This window comes from Lontra canadensis, unplaced genomic scaffold (genome assembly GCF_010015895.1).
Source record: "Lontra canadensis isolate GAN:19392208 unplaced genomic scaffold, GSC_riverotter_1.0 scaffold2, whole genome shotgun sequence".
In the NCBI taxonomy this organism is placed as follows: domain Eukaryota; kingdom Metazoa; phylum Chordata; class Mammalia; order Carnivora; family Mustelidae; genus Lontra; species Lontra canadensis.
Window position 1 is genome coordinate 5,632,049 of NW_022630996.1, and position 26,368 is coordinate 5,658,416.

At 41.1% G+C, this 26,368-nt stretch overlaps 2 protein-coding genes across 3 annotated transcripts; one reads left to right on the top strand and one right to left on the bottom strand.

Annotated features, from left to right (window-relative positions):
* The first annotated feature begins 1,834 nt into the window (after positions 1-1,834).
* PRSS37 (serine protease 37) lies at positions 1,835-7,347 on the top strand. 2 transcript variants are annotated; one of them, XM_032865271.1, is made up of 6 exons: positions 1,835-1,917; positions 2,256-2,370; positions 4,297-4,438; positions 5,629-5,882; positions 6,452-6,588; positions 7,110-7,347. In XM_032865271.1, exons 2-6 carry the CDS (start codon positions 2,337-2,339, stop codon positions 7,248-7,250), a joined length of 708 nt encoding a protein of 235 aa, XP_032721162.1. In that variant the 5' UTR covers positions 1,835-1,917; positions 2,256-2,336; the 3' UTR covers positions 7,251-7,347. The 2 variants fall into 2 exon arrangements, with proteins under 2 accessions (XP_032721162.1, XP_032721172.1); XM_032865281.1 differs by having other exon boundaries at positions 1,894-1,917; positions 2,319-2,370.
* A 12,987-nt stretch (positions 7,348-20,334) lies between these two features.
* Positions 20,335-21,221, bottom strand: TAS2R5 (taste 2 receptor member 5). Its single transcript, XM_032865295.1, is given in 2 exon segments — positions 20,335-20,630; positions 20,633-21,221. Coding segments are annotated over 2 exon segments (885 nt in total).
* Positions 21,222-26,368: the final 5,147 nt, after the last annotated feature.

Genomic DNA, 26,368 nt, shown 5'->3' on the forward strand with positions numbered 1-26,368 from the left:
TCTCATTCTCTCTCTCTCTCTCTCTCTCTGCCCCTCCCCCTGCTCTCTCTCTTTCTCTCTCTTTCTTTCTCTTAAATAAATAAATCTTTAAGAAAAAAAAAATAAATAAATAGGATTGGCAAACTACAAGAAGCACTCAACAGCTAAAATAATATAAAAAGGTATTCATATGGAAACAAGAAATCCCACACTTGAAAGTAGTTTGCTAAGCCTGTAAAAATTATGTGGGGCAGGGGGGCGGGGTGTGGGAAAGAAGCTAAGGAGAGAGGGTTATGAGGACAAGATGGAAGAGGTTCAAGGGAGACCATTAAAGCATGCTAGGGGTTTACTCTACAGACAATAGGGAACTACTGAAGAGTTTTTAAAAAGAGACTGACATGATTTCATATGCATTCTAAAGGGGGGAAAAAAACAATTCTAAATAAAAAGGAGAATGTCAAGTTGAGCAACACCAGATGGGCACACATATTAGTTCAAGCGTGACAAGATTATGGCCTGCATTAGGATGACAGCTGTGAGAAATGAAAAGATAAGGGTGGATTTAAGACACTTCTGGAAGTAGAACTGTTTAAGGTTGAGTGGTGAGAAAAAGGGAAAAATCAAACAAATGGTAGGTAATCTCCTATAATTAGAAAAACAGGCAAAGAATGCATTTGAAAAGCTAGAGGAAGAAAGGATAAAATTCTGACATGCTAAATTTCAGGAACCTCAAGCAGATGCAAAAAAAAAAATGGTTTCAAGGAGGCAGTTCTATATGTGGGACAGGAGGTCTGGGCTAGAGATACTGATTTGAAACTCATAGACAGGTAGTAGTCCCCAGTACCAGCCTCCTCCAGAAAATCTGTTGTCTTTGGAAAGGCCTCAAACTCCCCTCCTGGCCCATAAGCTTTCCAAAAAAATCTAGGCCCAACAACCTCAGAGTAAAGAATATCTCTCTCTCAGATTTCATCTCTGTTAACTAACCCTACCCTCCCCACAGAAAACTTTGCACAGATCCATCCTGTCTTTGAAACTCAAGCACATTTCATAAACCAGACCTATTCCCCAGTGGACCTCTGTGTCCACTGTGAGGGTCAGAAAAGTATGTGCCATGTCTCTTTTTCATTTTACACTTCAGGGAATTTGTGTGAAGAAATGTATCTCTTTCAAGATGTAGGAATGCCAGTTGATTAGCTGAAGCCTGGAGAACGCAGCTGAAAAGCTATGTGTCTCCAATAATAAGACCTAGATTCTATTTCTAGTCTTTCCAATCATGTGTGATTTTGAGACACTGGTGTAAATTCTGTTTTAGTTCTGTTATCTACAGACCAAGAAAAAAAAAATGGTACCAGTCTTGTTTCCTCTTTGTAGGCTTATTGTCCCATTGGCATGAGATTATGGGCTTATGAGACTTTGAAGGGCTAGAGTGATACAAAGAATAATTAATTTTACATCTCAGACTGCCCTGATATGAAATCACCACTGGCAGTGTCTATAAAGAATTTAGCTCAGAGCCTGGGATTTAAGAGCTGTTACTGAAAGTGTTCTTGTTAGAGTGTGCTCTGAATTCTCCAAAGATGACCCGAGCAGTTTATTATTGGCTGAGAAATCTTTTCATTAGGTAAAAAGCACTGAAGGGTCCTTCCTTCTGAATTGTCACCAATACACAAGAGGTCCTCAATTTACTATAACCTAGAATACAGACCATTTACCCAGCTGTCAAACTAACTGCTTTATGAGTGCTTTTCATTCCCACATGTCTTTAGCTCAGAGCTGGGGACCAGGATAACAGACCAAGCTGGTGATGATGGCGGAGTGATGAAACAAACAGTGATCACAGGGAAAGAGGAAGGAAGTGTAATAAAGATGGGAGGGGCTGAGGAAAGGGATAAGTATTAGGTGTTTCGGAGCAAACCTGGGGACACCGCCTGAACTAAGGTGGTGAATCTTGTCTCTCACAGCCCTGACCTCAGAAACTCCATGTGGAAGATAAGCCCTGAGCCCAGAGCTCCCTTCCCCACAGACAGCTGATTTGAGGCAGATGGGCTTTTAGGGACAGCAGGTAGAGGGACCTAGACCTAGAAGTCTAAGGAACTGGGCTTTTTTTTTTTCCTTCCCTGAAAGACCCAAGAGAGGAACAGTCCATCTTCCCTCGAGCAGAAGCCCATCCTCATTGTGTACCTGGAGCCCTCTTCCACCCCCCTCTTTATGCCCAGAGCTGTTTTCCTATTCCATTTCATGTCCCCCTACCTAACCATATCCACTGATTCTACCAGGCATTCCTGAGGAGAACACTGTCCTGAGAGTTTCATACTCTGCTGATTTTCTGCATCTCACAGGGAAAGATCTGGACTGCTATGAAATTTATCTTCTATTTGGGTGTCCTTGCTGGTATGTATCCATGACCTTCTACTCCATCCTATAAGGCACAGGTTAATGTAGGCTGGAGTAAGGCGGATTGGGGTGTGTGGAGGGTACAAAAGAAGAAGAGCAAGAAAACCAGTCACGGACAGAACTAGGCACCTCCCTTCTGGGACCCCAGGCAAAGTCTCACAGGAGGCTGAGCCCACTGTTCCAGTGCTAAGCCACAGAGTGGGCGATGGTGCTCACTTGCCTTAGAGAATGCTCAACAATGAGTGTTCCCTGTGATGACTCCAAAATGTGGGCCTCATTACCCACAGAGCAGGTCCCAGTGTAGTCGCAGGGACAAAGAACTCATTTCGAAGTCTGATATCCTCCTGTTTCAAAAGCTAAGAGACTCAGAATGCAGGGAATGAAGCCGGCAGAAACAAGATCAAATGCAAGGGCCCTACCTCCTGCACTCCCTGACTTCCAAGAAGTCCTTCTGATGGCAGAATTTGCTGGTGAGGCATTCCCCACCACACCGTGTTGCATCACTATTCGCTGTGTGGGCTTGGACAAATTACTGAATCCATCTGTGCTGCAGTCTCTTTTGTCGAAATGGGATATTACTATCTGTATTATAGACATGTTGTGAAAAATGTTAAATAAATCCATGTAAAGCACTTAGAACAAGAGCTGAGAGCCTCTTGTCCTTATTAATATGCCACGTTTTTCCCCCTTGGGATTTCTGTGTGATCAAAAAGGGTGTGGGGCAGTATAGGCTATGGCTTGGGAAAGATTATGGAAGAACCAAGGACAGCTGAGACAAGAATAGTACATTATTTGACACTACAAGCAGACTTCCTCCCTATCGTCTCAAGTGTTTTTTTTAACAATTCATTTTTTTAAGTTAGATGTTCATATTAAAAATTTGGAAATATTAAAAAGTAGAAAAAAAGAAACATTGTTCATAATCCCATCTCTCACTCAGCACATGCTAACACTTTAAATTCATTCCGAGGCTTTATTTTATTTACTTTTGCATTTAAATGGTTTATTTTTTTTTTCTTTGCTTGTTTTTAGATGATTGGATTACGGGATTGATGTACATGTTTCATAGTATTATTAACTTAATGAAAGTTTATCAGTATTTCCTTTGTTTAATATTCTTTATAAATATAATTTTAGTATGTATATAATGTTCCATATGTTGATGTGCTTTTTCATTTCAGCACCTTACATTACTATATTGGACATTAATATTTCCAATGTTTAGCTATTACAGATAGTCTAAAATGAGCACACATTCATAATCTTTGTCTACACTTAAATATTTCTTTGGAATGGATCCTTGGGGTTGGAATTATTAGGTCACAGGTGATGCACTATTTACACTCTTGATGTCTATTTCTAAATGTTTTTCAAACAGAATTAATTCATGTCCCTACCTACAGTGAAAGAGAGTCTCTTCCATTGTACTTTCTTAGATTTTAACAGTATCAACATTAAACCAAAAATTATTATTATAAACATTAGATAAAACGGTATGTGATTTTTACTAGAAGAAGAGGGTCAAACACTTTCACATCTCCTGGCCAATTCATTACTTCTTTAAAATTGCTCATGTTGGGATGCCTGGGTGGCTCAGTGGGTTAAGCCTCTGCCTTCAGCTCAGGTCATGATCTCAGGGTCCTGGGATCGAGCCCCGCATTGGGCTCTCTGCTCGGCAGGGAGCCTGCTTCCCCCCAACCCCCGACTGCCTCTCTGCCCACTTATGATCTCTGTCTGTCAAAGAAATAAATAAAATATTTAAAAATTTAAAAATTAAAAAAATTAAATAAAATTGCTCATTTTCCTTCCCAACTAGGAAACTGCTGATTAAGACATGTTTTAAGACAAGTAAGACAGGTAAGACATGTCTTAACCTATTAAGAATAATGTTCTGTGTATTAAGAATACTGATTACTTTCCCAGGGACAGTTTTCTCTGCTCACTCATCTGTGCAGAAAGAGGACGATGCTCCGTATCTGGTATACCTCAAGTCTCACTTCAACCCCTGCGTGGGTGTCCTCATCAAAAACAACTGGGTGCTGGCCCCAGCTCACTGCTACTTACCGTGAGTGCTGGGAACCCTCCCCTCCCCCCCCCCTGAAGCAGCCCCCCTCATTCTACCTCAGTGGTGCTCAAAGAGAGGCAACTTTCCCTTCCAGGGTGCATGTGGCAAAGTCTGAAGATATTTTCGGTTTGTCACAATGCACTGAGAACGTGCTGTGTTCTTGGCACCTATCTAGCAAACAGAGGCCTTGGCCAGGAGGGCACTGATCATCCTACAGTGCGCAAGCCAGCCCCCACAGGAATCACCCAGCCCCAAATGTCAGCAGTGAGGAAACCCGCCCCACAGAGCATGCCTCCTCAGTTTTTTCAAGTTTTTTAGTGACAATATGAATGTGTCTGAGTTAAGGGACCAGCAGGTAACTGAGGGTGCACTCGAATTAGACAAATTGAGAATAGTTCAGTACCCCTAGGATTAGTACTAGAAAGGTATTAAGGGGGCAAGAGGAAAGAATGATACAAGAAGGGCAGTGGGGATGGCTGGGGAGGAGAGAGAGGGAGGAAGGGAGGAAGAACCGTGTGGAGGGATGGCTCGACAGGAAGCACGGTGTGACAACCCTGCGAGAAGGTAGCTGGGAGGATAAGTACTCCCCCCTCATTCTCCCTCCCAACACTGCCTGCTTCTGGCTATCAACCAAAACCTATTCAGAGACCAGAGGACAAAAGAATCCATCAATTTAATCTACATATATCACCTTCCAGAGGTAGAGAGCAGGATGAAGTAGGCTTATGAGTGGATCTGATGAAGCAAACAGAGCTCCAGCACTCAGGGCATCCCATTCTCTTACGTCCACCAGAATGAAATGCCCGGTTGGATAGGCTGGAGCTGGAGTGGAGGGAAAAAGTAATATTTTTCTGCCACACACAAGTGGCAGAAAACACTACTACATTAAGGATGCCGCATGAAAACACAGCGGTTAAAGGCTCCCCCTTTACCGAGTGACCAAAGGTGAATTACTACTATATGTCTCCATTACTTCACATGCAAAATAGATTAAAAATAGAATCCACTTCACAGTTTTGTGATGAGTCGTAATTGAGGTAATCCAGACTCCAGGTAAAGCAACTGATACAGTACCTGACACATTGTAACATTCAATATCGTCTCTGATGACAATAATGATAATGATGAAAATGATCATGATGATGGTGGTAATGGTGACACTGGTAACTTCTAACCCCTTCTCCCTCCAGAAACCTGAAAGTGCTGCTGGGAAATTTCAGGATCAGAGTCAGAGATGGCACAGAACAGGCAATTAACCCCATCCAGATTATTCGCTACTGGAACTTTAGCCACAGCAACCCCCAGGATGACCTCATGCTCATTAAGCTGGAGAAACCTGCCAGACTCAACAACAAAGTCCAGCCCCTTCCCCTTGCCACTAGCAATGTCCGGCCAGGCACTGTCTGTCTGCTCTCAGGTTTGGACTGGAGCCAAGACAACAATGGTGAGTGTACCCCCCCACAGCAAATCAGAATCATTAGTTACCCCGGAAGAGGAACACCATGTCCACACAGCTGGGAAGAGAGGAGAGGAGAATGGGAAGAGATCATGAGTGGTCTAGCAAAAAGAGACCCACCCAGAAGTCCAAAGCCCCTCCCTTCCCAGGATGGTGACACACCACTACCTCCTTGGAGCCACCGGGCCATCTGACTCTGCACAGAGGCCACACCATTCCTGTCAGGCACAATTCCCACTGAAGGGGCTGGGCTCCTCCATTGCATATGGTTCATTCTGTATGTAGAGGAACCTCAGAGAAGGGGAGTCAGGTCACCTCTTATTCCTCCAAGACTAGAAACAGAATAGAAAGGAAACTCTGTTTCTTAAAGGGACATAAAGCCTATTTTTAAATCCTCTGGATTAATTCTCATAACCATGCATGAGATCATTCCCCTTTCTCATTCCTTTTTTCTTCAGACATACACAGAAAACACTAGTGGAAATAGAGGGTGGTGGTTGGAGGGGCTCCATAAGAAAGGCAACCAGGAAGGCTTCTTCTGTCCTGTCTTCCCTCAGGCAGACACCCTGATTTAAGGCAGAACCTGGAGGCCCCTGTGATGTCTGATAAAGAGTGCCAGAACACCGAACAAGGAAAAAGCCACCGGAACTCCTTATGTGTCAAATTTGTGAAAGTCTTCAGCCGAATTTTTGGGGTAATCTTTTTCTCTATATTGTTTATTTGCCTGTATGTATCTAGTTAACCAATCATGACATTTAAAAGAAAATTAGAATGCCCTCATTCTCTCACAATTTTTTGAGAATTTGATAAGGCTGCAGCAAAGCCTCCATTGTTCCTTCAGTAATGGGCCCTCCTTATAGATGTCCTTATTCATTAAAGCGTGTCATGCAAAACCTCCATTTTGCTAGGCTTATTATTCTCATAGTTGCAGGTCAAAATGGGCTTAAAAAAATTCAAACTTCACCATGGAAACTGGCTTCACCAGTCCAGAGAAAAATGGGGTTTGATTCATTTTACAGTTCTAGAGAGGTTTTTCTCTGACTTTCTCAAGAAGAAACAAGGCTAGAACTCATCTAGATCCAAAGCTTCCTGTCCCCTGATCTGCGGCTGTTTTCATGATCCAGCATGCTACCCTTGGGCAGAGCTCATCCATGTTGGGGACGAGAGGGCTCCTGTGACAAGATCTGACCATCTCTCTGTGTCTCTCTCTGGTAGGAGGTGGCCGTCGCTACCGTGATCTGCAAAAACAAGCTCCAGGGGATCGAGGTGGGACACTTCATGGGAGGAGATGTCGGAATCTACACTAATGTTCACAAATATGTATCCTGGATTGAGAGCATCACTAAAGAAAAATGACACCCTACTCTTCCCTCTGCATCCCACTGGCTTTGTCATTAACTCTACAAGCCACTACTTCCCTCAAATTCAAAATAAAATTTCCAAGTGGAAATGCATCACACCACTAGCCTATTTTTTCTTGGTTGTGTCTCTGCCCATATCCCACCATGATGTGAAAAACCAAGAACGAAAAATGAAATGAGCGTTTATCACACTATACCAGGGTTACATCCATTATCTCATTTAATGCTCATAACAAACCCTTGAGGTTATCTTTCATCCCCACCTTACAAATGAGAAAGTTGAGAATAAAAAGAGTACTTAACATTGTCTAAAGCCAACAGACATCACAGACTGGAACGGAACCCCCAAATTCAGATTCTCAGTCTCGTGCTCTAAGCCCCAAAATTATGGGGGGGGGGCTCCATGGAATCACAAAAGATTGTGGCTTCTATTTTCCTGCTATTTCCCTTATTTAAAGAGTCTGAAGCTTTCACTTGTGGCTAAGATTGTGGGTTCTGGAATAATATCTCTTAAGAATGGCCAAGCTTTCTCTCACTGCTGTACTGACTGCAGTGTGCTGCAGGAGAAGAGCTAGTAAATATGTAAGAAGTAAAAAACAGAACATCAGGACAGGGTCAACAACCATAAATCAAGTCCAACAGGAACCTTTGCAGCTCCAGAACAAGGTGAAAAATTCATCTGGATCCAAAGAGAGTAAAACCTCAGAGCAGTAGAAGATTCCAGAGGCAGATATGGCTGAGAGGAGGTGAAGGAAGGGCAAAATTGGGCTTAGCCACAGACCATGTAATTAATAAAGCCAAGAAAGGGGGTACCAGTCCTCTGGTTGAGAACTTTGGTAAAGAACTTGAGAACTGAAACGAGAAGAAACCAGAGAGGGAGACAAACCATAGGAGACTCTAAATCTCAGGAAACAAACTGAGGGTTGCTGGACTGGAGGGGGGTGGGTGGGATGGAGTGGCTGGGTGATGGACATTGGGAAGGTTATGAGTTGTGGTGAGTGCTGCATATTGTATAAGACTGATGAATCACAGACCTGTACCCCTGAAACAAATAATACATTATATGTTAATTTAAAAAAAAAAAGTGTTCAACCAATTGGTTGAACCAATGTTTGAACCATTGGTTGAACCAACCAATTGGTTCAAAACCAATGTTCAACCAACTGAGCCACCCAGGTAAAAAATAAATTAAAAAAAGAATAAATAAAGAATAAAAAGAACTTGAGAACTGAGAACTCCCAAGTGTCTCAAATCTGGAAATGATAGAGAAATTCTGGATATTCAAGACATTGGGGAATATGGGACAAGGATGGGTAAAGTAATCTCCTCGCAGTGGTAGAATGAGGAAAGAACCACACGCTATCCTTGGACAATATTTTCTATTTCCTAAGTTTAAAATACAATCTATACTTTAGAGACTTTTGTGTTAGGCAGAATAATGGTTCCCTAAACATATCTACACCCTAGTCCCCAGAACCCATAAATAAGTTATTGTACATGAAAAAGGCAGCTTTACAGCTGTGATTATGTTCATGCACCTTGGGATAGGAAAATTATCCTGGATTATGTGGGTGGGAGCAGTGTAATCACCTGGGCCCTTAAAAGTAGAAGAGAAAGACAGTATTTGGCCAGAGAGATGTGACAACAGAAGAGGTAGCAGAGATTCAAAGCATGAGAAGGATCTGACTGGTCACTGCAGGTTTTGCAAATGGAAGAAGGGGACTATAAGGCAAGAAATGTGAGTAGTCTCTAGAAACTGAGAATGAAACTCAGCTTCAACTAGCAAAGAAATGGGAACTTTAGTGCTGTAATTGCAAGGAACTGAATCCTGACAACAACCAAAACGGGCAAGGAAATGGATTCTCCCCAATAAGAAACACAACCTGAACAACACCTTGATTTTAGCCCACTGAAATTTTTCCAAACTTCTGACCTATGGTACTGTAAACATAATAAATTTGTGTCAATTTAAGTTATTTGTGGTAATTTCTTATAGCAGCCATAGAAAACTAATACAACTTTCAAAACACATTTCCTAAAAGAACTGCTTTCTATAATAGGATATAAAAAACCTTCAATGGTTGTCAATTGCCCTGAAAATAAACTCTAAACTCATCAGAATGGCATCCAAACCTCCTTGAGACCTCCCACCCACCCTACCCTACTCCCAAAATATTTCTAAATACATCTTCTGTCACTTGACCCTGTGAAATGCAAATATGAGTAAAAGGAATGTCAGAAGAAAATGTAAAGAAAAGCCTAATGCCCTCTGTCTGTTAAGATGGCCACCTGGTCAAGACCCAAACTTCACCGGGCGCCTGGGTGGCTCAGTGGGTTAAGCCTCTGCCATCAGCTCAGGTCATGATCCCAGGATCCTGGGATCGAGCCCCGCATCGGGCTCTCTGCCCCACAGGGAGCCTGCTTCCACCTCTCTCTCTCTGCCTGCCTCTCTGCCTACTTGTGATCTCTGTCAAATAAAAAAATAAAATCTTTAAAAAAAAAAAAAAAGACCCAAACTTCACAAAGTTAGATTCATTTCAAAAAATTCCTCAAGGGGCACCTGAGTGGCTCACTTGACTTGGCATCGGATTCTTGATTTCAGTTTGGGTCATGATCTCAGGATCATGAGATCGAGCCCCAAGTTGGGGGCTCCACTGGGCATGGAGCCTGCTCAAGATTCTCTCTCCCTCTCCCGCTGCCCCTCCCCACCCCTGCTCACTCTCTCTTTCTCATAAAATATAATATTATATTATATTATATTATATTATAATATTATATTATATTATATATATTATATAATATAGACACATATATAATTATATTATATAATATAATATAATATAATATAATATTATAATATAATATAATATTCTTAGTGTTGAAGGCAAAAGCAGCATTATCCCAGGCAAAGTATTTCCTCTCCCCCCACTGCCTATGATTTAGACAAAGACAAATTGTATCAATCACTATAACAATCAACTCCTCAGTGGAGGTTTTTTCTACTAATTTTTTTCAATCCCATTAATTAGAGTGAGTTTCCCAGGCACAGCAACCAGGAGCAGCATGGTTCGAGGGCTAAACCATCAAGACTACAAACCATCAAGACTTCCCTGAGTGCCATGTTGCAGCTCACAGATCCCTTTCCCTCTGTCCTCCCTCTACTCCTGGCTCCTACATCCAAGGTTGTACTGTGTTCTCTCCTTGAGGAAGATGCCAGCTGGCCTACACTAATGTTATTTCACTGATCATAACCCCTTAAAACCCCAAAAAGATTTTAGTTTGCATTCTGCCTTAGACAGAGAGGCAAGTTTACTCCAAAATAAGAATACAGTTTTAGGGGTATCTGGGTGGCTTAGTGGGTTAAGCCACTGCCTTTGGCTCAGGTCATGATCTCAGGGTCCTTGGGATTGAGCCCTGCCCCGCATCAGGCTCTCTGCTCAGCAGGGATCCTGCTTCCCCCCTCCTCTCTCAGCCTACTTGTGATCTCTCTCTCTGTCAAATAAATAAATAAAATCTTTATTAAAATAATTTTTTAAAAGAATACAGTTTAAACAGGATGCAGTAAGGGGCACCCAATTCTCGTTTTTTTTTCTTAGATCTCTTCTTCTAAGCTATATTTCCCACTTACTTGAGGTTTCTGAGGAAAAAAAAAAAAGATATCTAGTGACTTGTCCAAGACCATAGAGTAATAAAAAGCAGACTAAGGATACAAACCTTGTCCAATTGACTCCAAAGCCTGTGCCATTTCCTTTATGTTCTTCCATAACTACATTTCTAAATACACAGATGTTTCTTAGATACTTAAACTTCCTTCTTTCCTCACATACAGCAAAAAAGCCCCTATTTAGATAACATAAGAAGTTTCATGGCTTCTCACGTGATCTCTGATTTTAGCTCCCGCTGAAAAATTCTTCGAGGTCTGTATATAGTGCGTCATCGTAATTCCTATTTAAATTTAAGGCCTCTTTGGAAACCACTTCACAATGTTCCAGTTCTATATTCCAGAAAATGATAGACTTAAGCCCAATATAGGTATAACAAGAATGACTAAACTATGATATCAATAGATGATTGGCAATATCATTTCAACTTATGTATTTTGGTAAATAGCTTTGAAAGAGAAATCAAAGCCAAAACAACATTTTAAAAACAAATAATTGAGGCACCTGAGTGGCTTAGTCAGTTAAGCCTCCAACTCTTGATTTCAGCTCAAGTCATGATCTCAGCGGTCATGAGATAGAGCCCCAGAGCAGGCTCTGCGCGGGGGGTGGGGGGGACGACACACGCGGAGGGGGGGAATCTGCTTGAGATTCTCTCCATCTCCCTCTGCCCCTCCACCCACTCACACATGCATTTTCTCTCTCTCTCTCTCTCTCAAACAAATAAATAAATCTTTTAAAAATTAAGAAACAAAACCAAATTGTATTTTAGATCACTTATTTGTGGAGCATAACAAATAACATGGAGGACATAGGGAGATGGAGAGGAGAAAGGAGTTGAGGGTAATTGGAAGGGGAGATGAACCATGAGAGACTATGGACTCTGAAAAACAATCTGAGGGTTTTGAAGGGGCGGGGGGTGGGAGGTTGGGGGAGCCAGGTGGTGGGTATTATGGAGGACACGTACTGCATGGAGCACTGGATGTGGTGCATAAACAATAAATTCTGTTACACTGAAAAGAAATTAAAAAAAAAAAGAAAGAAATTCACTCTCCTTTTACAAAGAATTTCAAAATCATAATGAGCCAGTAACTAATATTAGCAGAGATAAATTTAAGAAATCTGCAGATAAATGCCTGAAACATAAAGTTGAGGCTAAGAATGATTTGTTGAACAAATACTACATCAGCTTGGATGTGCTACCATTGTTATTAAAATAAACAATATATTATTTCTCAAAACAATTTAAGTCATAATCAAGGAAAACAGATTTTTAACCCTCTTCATTTTAGCCACTAATGCTTCTGACACAGATTTAGCTATAATTTATTCATCTTCAGAATACAGAAATTTCTATCAGTCATGTGCTTCAAAAGAAAATTATTACCAAGAGTGAAAATATTTTTAATTCAGACTATTAACTATATGTAATAGAATTACCTTATGGACATAAATTTTTGTGCAAGAATTTAACTTGTAGGCTGATACTAACTCTGACATGATTTTTTAAAATACTCATTCTAAAATCTAGTAACAAATTGCTGAAATAATCATTAAATCTTTAAGATTTTTGGATGAGTATCTACCAGGCTCCTCCTGTTTAGAATATTCTACTGCACGTGTACATTAAGTAAAAAGGACAACTGTAGACATCAGTCATGTTCTGACTTAGACCCATCCTAATCAGTGTCACGTCACATTCTTGGCTAAAGTGAATGCTCGACTGAAAAAGAATAGCCAATGCAGAAGAGCTTTTGAAAAAGCATTTATGCATTTGTTTTAGTAACCTTTCGAAGGTTTCTAAAGATACTGGCTTCTGAAGATATGGGCAGTAACCTCTTTGACCTGAGCCGCAGCAACTTCTTGCTAGACACATCTCCAAAGGCAAGGGATACAAAAGCAAAAATGAACTATTAGGACTTCATCAGGATTAAAAGCTTTTGCACAGCAAAGGAAACAGCTAACAAACCCAAAGGCAGCCTACAGAATGGGAGAGGATATTTGAAAATGATTTATCAGATAAAGGATTAGGATCCAAAATCTATACAGACCTTATTGAACTCAACACCCCCCGCCCAAAAACAAAACAAAACAAAAAAAACACAAAAAAATCTAGTCGGGAAATGGGCAGAAGACATGAACAGACATTTCTCCAAAGAAGACATACAAATGGCTAACAGACATGTGAAAAAATGCACAACAACACTCCACATCAGGGAAATACAAATCAAAACCACAAGAAACCACCTCGCATTGGTCAGAATATAAAAATTACTAATAAATGACTCGGCTTTTGACATAGGCTTTCTGATGATTTTTGTATGGATTTTAATAGCTCTTATCTAAAGCAAAGCCTCCACTATTCAGGAGATCTCATACTCTCTCTTCTAGTCAAGAAAATCACGCCAGTATTTCCCCTCCCTACTCCCTTTCCCTCCACCTTTCTCCCTGCCCTTCCCTCCATCTCTCTCCTGGATCAGTCACATCAATATACAACTAAGCCATTATTTCTTCTATTAATAGTAAGTATCTAGATCTCATGTCCCCTACCCTCTGCTGCTCTTTCTCTCCAATTTACAACAAAACTCCTTGAAAAGTTTCTCACTTTCTCCAATTGCTTTCCAACCCAGTCTCCTGCCCCAACTCAAATCTGACTTTCACAAAGTGTTCTCTCTAAAAACTCCTCTTTCTAAAGTCTTTGATGACTTGTATATTTCTACAAGGTCAAATCTCGGCTCTCATTTCACCTGACATTATCAGTATTATCTGACAGTTAGTCATTCCCTCTTCTTAGAAACAGTTTCCTGACTTAGCCCAGGGCAACATGATCTTTTTTCTACTGACCTCACCCGCTACTTCTTTTCAGTCTACTTTACTGATTCAACCACATCTCTCCAATCTCCTAACATCAGAGTGCTCAAGTTTCAGTCTTAGACTTCTTCCATCTATATACACCCACTTCCTTAGTGGTCTATACCAGTCTTGGGATTTTAAATGCCATACATGCTCTAAAAACTCCGGAATGTGTATCTCAAGTTTGGACGTCTCCCTTGACTTCCAATCTCGTCTCTTCAGCTGTCTACTCAACAACTCACTTTGATATCTAATCTATATCTCAAACTTAACATATCCAAATTGAACTCCAAGTTTTACCCAAAGATCAACCTCCTCCACCCACAGTCTTCCCCATATAATCTGATGACCCTGTAATTTACTCAAGCCAAAAGTTTTGGAATCACTTTTGATTCCTCTCTGCTGCCTCAAATCCAATCTACAGGTAAATTCTACCAGTTCTACTTCAAAACATTTCAGCAATCTTACCACTTCTCCCTGCCTCCACTATTACCACCCTGGTAGGCCTGGTTATTACAAAATCCTCCTAACTCATCTCCCTTTTTCTACTTTTGTTGTATTAAATTCAACCTATTCTCAATACAACTAACTACCAAAGTGATCTTTTAAAATATAAGTCAAGTTTTATCACTTGCCTCTGCTAAAAACCCTCCAACGGCTTCCCATCTCACTCAGAATAAAAGACAAAGTCTACACAGTGGTCTATATGGACCCTAAAAATTCTACTGGCCCCTTTGACCTAATCTGCACTACACCCTCTACTCTAGCCACACTGGCCTTCTTGCTCTTCTTTGAACACATTAGACACTTTCCTGCCTCTAAATTTTTGCACTTTCCCCAGATACATGCATGGCTTACTTCCTAAAAATCTGTGCTTAAATATTAGTTTCTCAGTGAAGTCTTATCTGACTACCCTGTTTAAAATCAGGATCCCCACCTCTGATGAAAGTATGTATGAACTTTCTATGATATTGTGACATGCATGAGAAACCTTAGAATTATGTTTATTCACCACTTGTAGACTTCTGCTTTTAGGGTTTTTCAAGGATGTTTGCTGTAGCACGGTAAAGAGCAAAAAACGGGGGCAGATGGTAATAAAAATGTCCAGCCATAAACTGTTGCTTATTTTTTAAAAAAGCAGTACAATCATAAACAATAACATATATGGTCATTTAAAATGGTGTAGAAAAGGCAGAATCTACCTATAAATAGAAAGAGCAAAGTGACGGTCACCAGAGAGACAGGGAATAAGGAGATGGTCAGAATGGGTGTATGGGACTGGGAAGTACAGGCTTCCAGTTACGTAATAAATACATCATGGGGATAAAAGGCACAAAAAGGGAATAGCCATGATATTGTAATACTGCCCTACAGTGACAGGTGGTCACTATAAGCATAGCGTAACATGTAGAGAAGTTGAATTCGTATGTCATACATCTGAAAATAATGTAACAATGCGTGTCAACCATACTCAAATACAAAATATTAATAAAAATTAAAAAGTACAATGATATAGAGACGAATGTGTAATGGCATCAAAACCGTAAGTATAAAACTCAGTTTATACAATAGTGTATGTGTTATAGCTGCATGGTTTTTATGCCCATGGCTATTCACTCAACAATACCTAATAATCTAAACAGTGAAGAACAAGAGGAAAACTAACAAAAAGATCCCTGTCCTCTTGGAGTATACATTCTAGCTTAAGGATAAAGGCAGTTAAATAAATTTAAAGATGGATTATACCACATAAGTGCTATGGGGGTGGGGGAGTGAAACGGAATTGGAAGTGCTGGGATAACCTGAGCGGGTTCTAAGAATCCTTGGGAATCCCAGGAAAGCAGTAAATGGAGTTGGAAGGTGGTTGTGGGAGGTGGCATCTGTGTTCCTAGAGATGTTATTATTAACATGACGTAGTGAGAATGCCATCATCAGGGTGCGAGTGAGTATAGGGAATGTTTTTGGCAAGGTGTAATAATAAAGTGTGACAAAAGGTGGCCTCCATGTCTGAGTGTACCCATGTGATGCTGAGGACAAAAAAACAAAAGAAAGGAAAAGGATATGAGAGCTCTCTAGGGACATCTAGAACACGAATCTCAGAAGCAATGATTTGTGGTGCGTAAACAATGAATTCTGGAACACTGAACAGAAATTTAAAAAAATAAATAAAAATCAAAAAAAAAGGAGAAGAAGCAATGATTTGGACTGGCAAGTGCTCCTGTGGGAACAATGGGTAAACCCAAAGCCAGCTGATACACAGCTAAGGGCCTTGGAGTTCATCAACTGCAATATCAGATATTCCTCCAACCCTTTTTCTAGTTCCTCACAAATATCCAGAGTGCTGAATTACAAAACCTTATTAAACGGAAGAAAGACTGAACCGTTCATACGCATCTTTTTTTTTAAGTTTTTATTTAAATTCCAGTTAGTTAACATACAGTGTAATACTAGTTTCAGAATGATTTGACACTTAACATACATCACCTGGTACTCATCACAACAAAAGCACTCCTTAATCCCCATCACCTATTTAACCCATCCCCCTTGGGGCACCTGGGTGGCTCAGTTGGTTAACCCATCCCCCTACCCACCTCTCCTCTAGCAATCATCAGTTCGTTCTCTATAGTTAAGAGTCTTTCTTGTTTCATAGTCATGTTTTACCCTATATTCAATAAGTCCTCCTCAACATAATACTATGTTAATTAGATTGATTATACATTAGGAAAACTTCAGTGATTTTAATGCTCTACTCTTTCTAACCCTTGCTGCACTTTAGAATCAGCCGGGGAAGCTTTATTTTATTATTATCATCATCATATCATTATTATTATTGTATTATTTTCAGTTAGCAAACATATAGTACATCATTAGTTTTTGATGTAGTGTTCAACAATTCATTAGTTGTGTATAACACCCAGTGCTCACCACAACACAGGCCCTCCTCAATTCCCATCACTCAGTTACCCCATCCCCCCATCCCCCTCCTTTCTCTAACCCTCAGTTTGTTTCCTGGAGTCCAGAGTCTCTAATGGTTTGTCTCCATCTCTGATTTCTTCCCATTCAGTTTTCCCTCTCTTCCCCTGTACCATTCCTTATGTTCCACATATGAGTGAAACCACATGATAATTGTCTTTCTCTGTTTGACTTATTTCACTCAGCATAATCCCCTCCAGTTCCATCCATGTTGATGCAAATGGTGGGTATTCGTCCTTTCTGATGACGGAGGAATATCCCATTGTATATATAGATCACATCTTTATCCATTCGTCTGTTGAAGGGCATCTTGGTTCTTTCCACAGTTTGGCAACTGTGGCCATTGCTGCTACGAACTTTAGGCTATATATGGCCCTTCCCATCTCCTCTGGGACTCCGCTTACACAGTAACTACTCTGTTGTTTCTATGTACCCTATAGCTATTCTTTTCTTTTACATTTTCCATCTTTTTACAGTTGCCTGTTACCTTCTGAGGGTTCTTTGAGCTGAACTTCCAGTTCGTTAATTAGTTTATTAAGTATTCATTAATTCACCATCAATTCTGCTGTTTAATCTAATTATTGAGTTACTTTATTTCATTTAAAAATACATATTTCAGAATGCAAAAAGAAATCAGACAGCAGGTGTGTGACCTAGAATCAGCCAACCAGAGGCTCACCAGCAGGACTATGGACCTTGGAGCTAGGACCCAGGGGCACATTCACAGAGGCAGTGGCCGTGTCACAATGTTGAGAGGCACAATGTTGACAGTTGAAATGTGTGTGGTGGTTCCAGCATCAGTCCCCAGAAAGAGACTTGGTCGTGTTCTCAGTTGTTTAAACTCTCTTGGTTCCCATTCTGATCTTGACTGTCCAGTCTTCCCACTGATTCTGTGAGATAGCCAATTTCCTCCCAATAAATGTATTTTCTCCTTAAGTCATTTGAAGTTGAACATGAGATAGGATATGGGGAAAGTACCAGACAGATGAAGCACTAATTTCTTCCTTCTACATAATTCAGATTCCATTGATACTATCACAAGTTATGGTTCAAAATAGTAAAGTTAAAAACATATTACTTAAAGTTATACAATTAAGGACAAATAAAACTCATCAAGTTTAGGGGAGGAGAAGAGTTTTGGGGTTAAGTGAGATAATCCCCAAACTGTGATGGATAGGATTCAAAAGTTACAGTTCAAAGTTGATAAACCAAGTAAGAGAGGCAAAATCTTAAGCGTTCTGAAAGTAACTAAGGCAAATGGCAAAATATGACTACATCTGGACAGTGGGACTAATAATGGGGAATGGAATGAAAACATGTTCGTTTGAAACTTTTTAGTCCCCTCCTAGGCTGAATCATACTACGTAACAGCAAGAAAGGCTAGTGATATCCACACACATTGAGGCACACACAGGCACGTGAGCACGTGCACATGGATCCAGCTGCAGCTCTGGGAATGCAAACTAGAAAAGATTTACCTAAGAACCAGTGCAAGAGCACAGATTTGCCTCCAGATTTGTTTTCTGGGATAAAACACAAAGCAGCCTCACACCCATCCTGAGCTAAATCATGTTTAGAAAAGGAAGGAAATCTAATCCCCCAAAGTGGGGAAAATGCAAGTGGTTTGTCCCCAAGAAGAGCCAGTCATAGATACTTCAGTTGTGACTGGGATCTTGGCTCCCAGGCAACCCACTAATAACCTTTCAAGTTGCAACAAACTTGAAAGATTAATTGTTTATTTCATCTGTTGAAAAATACTCATAAAGTTGGAGTTTATGAGTATGGAGTATTCCACAGGCTCACCCCAGCATAAAGCCTTATAAGTATGAACAAGAGAAACTTAAGGTTTACTGGAAAATGTACAAGACCCACAGTCCAAAGCTCTGAGACTGTTTTACCTGCATCGTTTACCAGCTGATGATCTTGAGCAAATCACTGCTCCAGCCTGAGTTTTGTGATGTATAAAATGAAGAAAGAAATGCTAACTACATAGAGTTGTTATTAAAATCAAATGAGATGATGGGTGATATATAAGAATACGTGGTAAAATGTAAAGCCCAACCCAAATGGGAGATACTATTACTATCATTCTTACAATTGTTCACAAAGGACACCTGTATAAAGGTAGGCATGGCATAATGGAAAATTCATCCTACTACTAAAAATATAACCCAGGAGAAGCATCTCTCTACTTGAAATGGATGGATATTATCATTCCCAGAAGACAAAAGACAGTCCTTGACTTCATACAATGCACGGTGACATCAGAGGAGCCAGTTCTGCCCTTCGTGATGACTAACGTCTACACATGCCTAGCACGTACCTCAGTTCACAGCTTTAGGTAAGGAAAAGACACACATTGGGGAGAACAGATAAAGAAAGTAGATGATCATGGTTCCTAAGAAGTGAAAAAAAAATGTTAAGTATATCAAGTATTGTCCTTTGAATTCCAGATCCCCTCAACTGAACCAAAACAAATTGTGCTCAAAGCTAAAAAAATGACTGAGAAAGCACATAAGAAGAGGGATGGGATTCAGAGAAGCCAAAGGCAAAGCTAGCTGTTCAGGAAGGTAGCATGATGTCCAAGGATAGAGCCCAGACCCCAGAGTCAGGAAACTGATTTCTGGTCCCAGCATTTCCCTTGGCTCTCTATGAAACCCTGGGCAGGCCATTGTCCTCTACAGGCCTCTGTTTCTTTATAACATAAAAGAGTAACTGAAAGACTAATTAATGCAGCTAATTGATCATTTAGAAATATTTACTATTTATTATAAGCTAGGGACTGTTCCAGGCATCAGGAACCTAGGAGAAAACAGAAACAGACACAGTTCCTGCAGCCATGGATTTGACATAGGTAATGTCCATCTAGCTCAAAGGCATGGTATGCTATACTCTGATTTCAGTCTGTGGAGAGACCAAAATGGACCAAAGAGGAGGAGGCTTCACCTCTTCAGGGAGCAGTGTTTTTTTGAGAGCAGAAGCAAGTGCCCCTTATTCCCATCTTGTCCCTATCTAGGTCCTGGGCTTTGGAGCTTAATACAGAACACGACAGCCAACTGACTTTTATTGTAAAAAGCAAGTCTAGGGCTCAAAGAAACTTCTAGAAATATAAAGATATGTTGTTTCATTTTTCAGTTAGATAACTAGACCTATACAGTAGAGAAATGGGAAAATTATTTGATACTTCTTTGTTTAAAAAGCTTATCTAAAATGACAAACGTTAATGGATAGGCAAAATATAATAAAAATCAACAATCTCTATATTAATTGTTCCTAACCTCTGTTCCCTATAATAGGAAAAACATAACTTATATATGTAATATTAAAAGAAATGAATTATTTAGTACATATAAACAGAATATAACACCTACTTTACCAAACATAAAGCCCCAGTCTCGATGTCTATAATACAATAAAACGGTTATACTTTACATTGCCAAAAGAGAAACAGCATTAGTTTTTATTCTGAATTTCCTGTAGCTCATTTGTTGATTTGGTGTCAAAAAAGAAAAATTTTGAAAGATATGAAAGTCAGCTCCTTTATAGAGAGCTACCAAAAAGTGTCTCAAAAGAGTATTCTGAGCATACATTTCTCTAGGATCTCCAAGCTCACACTGTCTTCCAGAGAATTCTTTGACAAGTCTCCTTCACCCTGGGATTCCCCATGATCAATATGACAGAATGAAGAGAAGGATAGGCAGCCATGACTGTCTCAGAGATGAAGACAATGAGGAGATTAGCAGAAGACTTGTAGATGATGAAAAAAGGGCTGGCCAGGATGTAAACCACATGAAAGATAAGGAAGCAGCCCAAGGACTTCAGGACAGTGATGTGAGCCTTGGCCTGAGCATCTCTCCTACCAGCTGTATACACCTTCATCTTCTTGTGTGTCTGTACAAAGAGACAATCAGCATCACGGAAGATACAAGAAATACCATCAGAGGCAACCCACTTCCTGCATTAAGCTTTAATACATACAGGTAGTGCCAGCTTTCAAAGGGGTACAGAATGCTGCTGTTGCCTTGGGAAGGATCATAGGGCTTTAAGCCAATGTGGGTTACAAGTAACAAACTGATCATGAAGTACCCCAGAAGGCACCAGAGACTCAGGCAATAGGCCCTCTGCTTCAGCCACAAGCAGACAGGGTGCTCAAGGGTCATGATCTTCCTGCAGTAGAAAACACTGAGGAAAGCAGCAAACCACAGGCTGGCCTGGCTTACCAGGATCCAGAAGACACCAAGATACTGAAGCCAGTGGCTACTGTGGAAAAGTGGAAACAGGCTTAAATCCATCATAATCAGCCACTGCAGGAGAAATCGGCAGACAGCCAAGCCCAGGACAATGAGGTTGTATGAGGACCCATTGAATTTTCGGACCCATTCTCCAAAGCTTCAAACCACAAGGACACCATTTCCAATGAGGCCAATGAGAAATTCGGCCACCGCCACCACCATCAGCAGTGCTAGGGCAGCACTCAGCATGGCTGGGGACAGGAAGGAGTCTGACTTCTGTTACAGAAGGTGTCCTGCTTCAGCAGGAATGTGTGTGGCTGTGGCTGAGGTTCAGCTCCCCGGAGGGTGAGACAACACCCAAGGTAAGTCTTCACACCACAGAATCTGGATTTGGCCTTGCTCTGCTGTTCAAGACTGAAGAGCTGTGACCAGGCACAGAGAGTTTAGAAATTATGATACCCTCTGTATTTGCATCCACATGAATGCACTCTGTGCCTACACTCAGAGACTTAAAATAGCACCACAGATACTGGCTCCCCTTCTCAAGGGTCATGAGCTAGCATCTAGACACTAGCACATATAAAGACCTTTCAATAAGAAGATCAAATCAAAACATTCTCAGATTTTATACAGTGCCAAATGTGAGCTCATTATTATAAAAAAATTTTATTTTTATAAAAAGTACTCTGAACATAAAAATATGAAAGCTGAATAAACTCAAATATAAAATATATTTCATTATCAAAAATAATAAAGTAAAATATATTTCACTATCAAAGAGAGAAGTAGGGAAAATTTGGGGGAAGAAAACAATCAGAGAACAAAAATAGCACATTTAAGTGCCAAATAATTAAAAAAAAAAATGGAAGTCAGGGAGAGGAGCCATCACTACTAATCTGAGTCTTTGAGGTAATCTGTCCTAATTTATGATCAAGTACCCACACACACATGACTCAGCATATATCTCAAACCAAGATCATAGAGGAAGGAAATGAGCTCAAATAAGTGAAAAAAGACTAGCACAATTATCAAGAAATATAGTAAAGTGTTTCATTTATTGTCCAGATTCCAACTTCCCTAGGACCAGTCTAACACAAATGTTTATGGAAGGTTGAATTCTAAGACAGCGTCAAAGAGATTTTGAATAATCCTTGGGCAGGATGGGACTGTAAATAAGACAGGTTGTCACTTCTGTAACTAGGTTACGTTTTATGGCAAAGATAAAGGGCTTTTGCAAATGTAATTGAACCAGTTGCATTTGAACTTCTCAAAAAATTACCCTGGGTGGGTTTCACTTAACCAGTAAAAGTCTTGGAAGAGAAACTGGGCCCTCCTACTGACCTTGAAGAATCCAGCTACCAGGCTGTGAGAGAGACACATGATAAGAACTGTGAGGTGTTGAGATTGGCCCACAGAAGGCAATAGCAGGAAAATGGGGACCTTTGTCAAACAACTGCAAGGAATTGAATTCTGCAAATAACTAGTGATCTTGGAAAAGAACCTAAGCTCCAAAAAACTACAGCCCAGTCAACATCGTGACTGCAGCTTTTAGGACTCTGTGCAGAGGGCCCACTTAGGCTGTGCCTGGACTCTTCACCCCCAGAAACTATGCGATAAATGTGTGTGTTGTTTTAAATTGCTAAGTATGTGCTGCTACACCACAAACAGAAAACCAATACAATGGTCAAACTAGGCCAGAAACTATGAGGAAACAAGGAGAAAGAGGAACTGAATTGGGAAGAAGGAGGAAGGTGAAGCTAGCTTCTGAGGAAGTCAGCATGGATGCAGAGGAAAGACCAAAGTATCTGGAAAGGTCCTAGAAGAAACCAAAAACCCCACCCCAGGCCCTCTGCTTCGGCCACAAGCAGAGAGGGTTCAGGGGTAATGATCTTCCTGCAGTAGAAGACACTGAGCAGCCAGCATACCCAGGACAATGAGTTTGTTTGGGGATCTCTTTACATTTTTGGATCCATTCTTCAAAACTCTAGACACAAGGATGCTATTTCCAAGCAGGCCAATGAGAAATTCAGCCACAGCCATGACCATCAGCAGTGCCAAGACAACGGTCAGCACGCCTGTCCCAGAAGGTGCCCTGCTTCAGCCGCTGTGTGTGTGTGTGTGTGTGTGTGTGTGTGTGTGTGTGTGTGTGTCCTCGCTGAGCTTCAGATCCTGAGGGTGATACAGAATTAGGGTAGAACATTCCACTCCTCAGAGTTCGGATTCTGTCACTCTCCTTTTGAAATCCATTCTCTGACAAAGAAGACACAGCTGTGAACACAAGTAATGTTCTCGAAGGTAAGAGCCTCACTTCCATTTGCATCTGCATGAAGCTGGCCTAGCATCTGAGATGAAGAACAAGCCACAGCTACAGACTGTCCTTCCGAAGGAAGCAAGTCAAATCCACCGTGCTCTTGGACCCTGCTCCCACCCACCCTGACTCTACAGAACCAAAATAAGACATTCTGAGAATCTCAACAGTGGCAAAAGCAAAGCACCTCATATTATAAACAGGTCAAGTACAACATTTATGAATAACTTGGCAAATATTTATTAAATGTCTCCCGTGTGCCAGGCCCCAATCCAGGCTCTGGGGATACAATCACCACATACACACACACACACACAAAAACAAAGTCCCTACTGTCACAGAGCTGATATTCTGGTGGGAGAGGCAAATAACTAATGCTGTTTTAACATGCTTGTAACTTGAATATATAAATCTAGAGTTGTATTTATATACACACAAAGGCTTGTTTCAATACCAGGGAAACAAATAAAAAAATAGGGTGAGAAAATGAGTAAAAACAACTATGAGACAAGATAAATATTTATTGCTGAATATTATGTGCTAGAGGAGGTCAAGATGGAGAGAAATCTGGGAACGACAGTGCTAGTTCACTAGCACTAATAGGGTGGGTCAGTACAGCCTCTTGGTGGGAGGTGTCTGGAGGGAGGAGGGGTGCAGTCGTGACCCATAAGTAACAAGGATCACAATCTTCGAGGAAGATCATGATAAGAATCAGTAGCATGGCTGTGGGGAGGACGATTAAAAACCCCAGGGCAGGGGGTGACTTGGAAGATAAGAGGACAGAAGCTAATTTTGTCTGCTTCCATAAGCATGAAAATTTGGGGGAGAGAGGTTAAGTACAACAGATAAAAGTTGGAAGATAGTCTAGAAGGCAAGGCTTAATTTCCCTTCTCCTGAGAGTGAGCTGGACTTTGAGACTTCTAAACAAGAGACTCTGGAAAGGGAAACAGTAACGGGGCAGTGGAGAAACCCAACAGACACCACCTTAACCAAGCAATCAAGGGTAATATAACCAATGAGAAGTTCATGATGATATCTGGTATCCCCCATGTGACATGAGGAGAAGGGCACCTCATCTTTTTTGGACTCCCTCTCCCCACCCAACCTCCATTAATTCCTGTCACTTCCTGGTTGTTAATTTCCTTGCCAGGCAAATTCTCACAGGAGTTCCCTTTCACACTTTATTCCTCAGGGAATAAAACTGACCATGGGCCAATTACACAAACCCCTGGGGAATTCTGTCAAACTACCCTTTCCCCCTTGACTCCCACACCCCAGAGCAATGGGAGGCAGGGCACACAAAATTTGAAAAGAGTTCCTTTCTTCTCACCTCTCCACCCTTCCTTGAGGAGCAATGGTGAGATCAGAGGGTCCAGCTCCAGCTCTAACTTAAAAAAAGGAAGAAAAAGTTTTATTTTAAATGCTTTCAGTAAGCTTTAGTATAACCTGAAGACTCCACCATTTAAGGCTATCTTAAGGGCGCCTGGATGGCTCAGTCGGTTAAGCGACTGCCTTCAGCTCAGGTCATGATCCCAGAGTCCTGGGATCGAGTCCCGCATCAGGCTCCCAACTCCATGGGGAGTCTGCTTCTCCCTCTCACCTTCTCCTTGCTCATGCTCTCTCTCACTGTCTCTCTCTCAAATAAATAAATAAAATCTTTAAAAAAAAAAAGGCTATCTTAAGAGTTACATTCAATTCACGCTTTAAAAGACTAATGTCTTCTTCCCCTTTGTTTGTTTTTCAAAACAACTGAAAATGGCTCATCAACAGAATGCTAGTAACAGCAGAAGTCCAAAGTCACACCTGTTTAGGTAAAATTGAGGCAATAAAAGAAACTTCTAAAATCCTTGAAATGACCCATAAACACTGTGAACAAACTGGTGGTTGGGGGATGGGAAAAATGGGTGAAGGGGAGTGGGAGGTACAGGCTTCCAGCTTCAGAGTGAATGCATCACAAGAATAAAAGGCACAGCCTGGAAAGACAGTCAGTGATATCATAATAGCTTGTACGGTGACAGGTGGTAGCTACGTTTGGGATGTGCACAGCGTAATATTTAATTTATCAAATCACTATGTTGTACACCTGAAACTAATGTAGCATTGTGTGTCAACTATACTCAAAATTTTTAAAGTAGTTTTGAAATGAAAAAGTAAAAATCCTCAGAATGCATAAGAACTTCATTTAGTTCACCCATGAATTGTATATACTTTCTGTTGGGTCCACGGGCTCCGGGAATGCAGGAGGAACAATAGAAATGACCCCTGGAGCCACCATCTTCCAACCTCCTCCCCACCACTTTTCCTTAACCCTTGACTCTCCCGCCAAAAGGATGTATGCCCAGGTCACGTCTCCATAGGTAACCTGATACCTATGCAGGAAACAGAAGTATCAGGATCCCCCCACCCCATACCCTCCAATCACCAAATACCCTACCATATATGGATGTGAGCCCATGCCCTGCCTTGGCCCGATAAAAGACCCCTGCCGCCTCCCTCCCAGTGCGACTTCCCACACTCCCCTTTCTGGAGTCGAGGAACCTCGCCCGAGGGTGCCCACCTGCTCCTGACGTGACTTTCCTGCCTCCCCTTCTCCTAAGCCCTGAAACTTCGCTGGAGATGCCTTTAATAAATCTTGCATTGTGCCTACCTCGCCTGGTGTCGTGTTTATCTTGCCTATAAAACCTTACACGTTCCCAGCACCTTTCTATTGGCCTATTCCTTCCCATGTTGCAGCATTCAAAATAAATTTAAAAATGGTCTTTTCTTTCATATTGCTACACTTTGGGTTTAAAAATGTATCTCACCCAGGGGCGCCTGGGTAGCTCAGTCGTTAAGCGCCTGCCTTCGTCTCAGGTCATGATCCCAGGGTCCTGGGATCGAGCCCCGCATCGGGCTCTCTGCTCAGCAGGAAGCCTGCTTCTCCCTCTTCCACTCCCCCTGCTAGTGTTCCCTCTCTCACTGTGTCTCTCTCTGTCAAATAAATAAAATCTTTAAAAAATTAAAAATTAAAAATAAAAATAAAAATGTATCTCACCTAAAACAAAAAGCTTCTGTAAGGGAAGGAAACAGTCAACAAAACTAAAAGGCA

Excerpts from the sequence above, each read along its gene's own strand:
- PRSS37 (XM_032865271.1), top strand. The coding sequence starts at position 2,337 with ATGAAATTTATCTTCTATTTGGGTGTCCTTGCTG. Across the intron at positions 2,371-4,296 it reads CTATTTGGGTGTCCTTGCTG|GGACAGTTTTCTCTGCTCAC; the intron begins GTATGTATCCAT and ends TTACTTTCCCAG. Across the intron at positions 5,883-6,451 it reads CTGGAGCCAAGACAACAATG|GCAGACACCCTGATTTAAGG; the intron begins GTGAGTGTACCC and ends GTCTTCCCTCAG.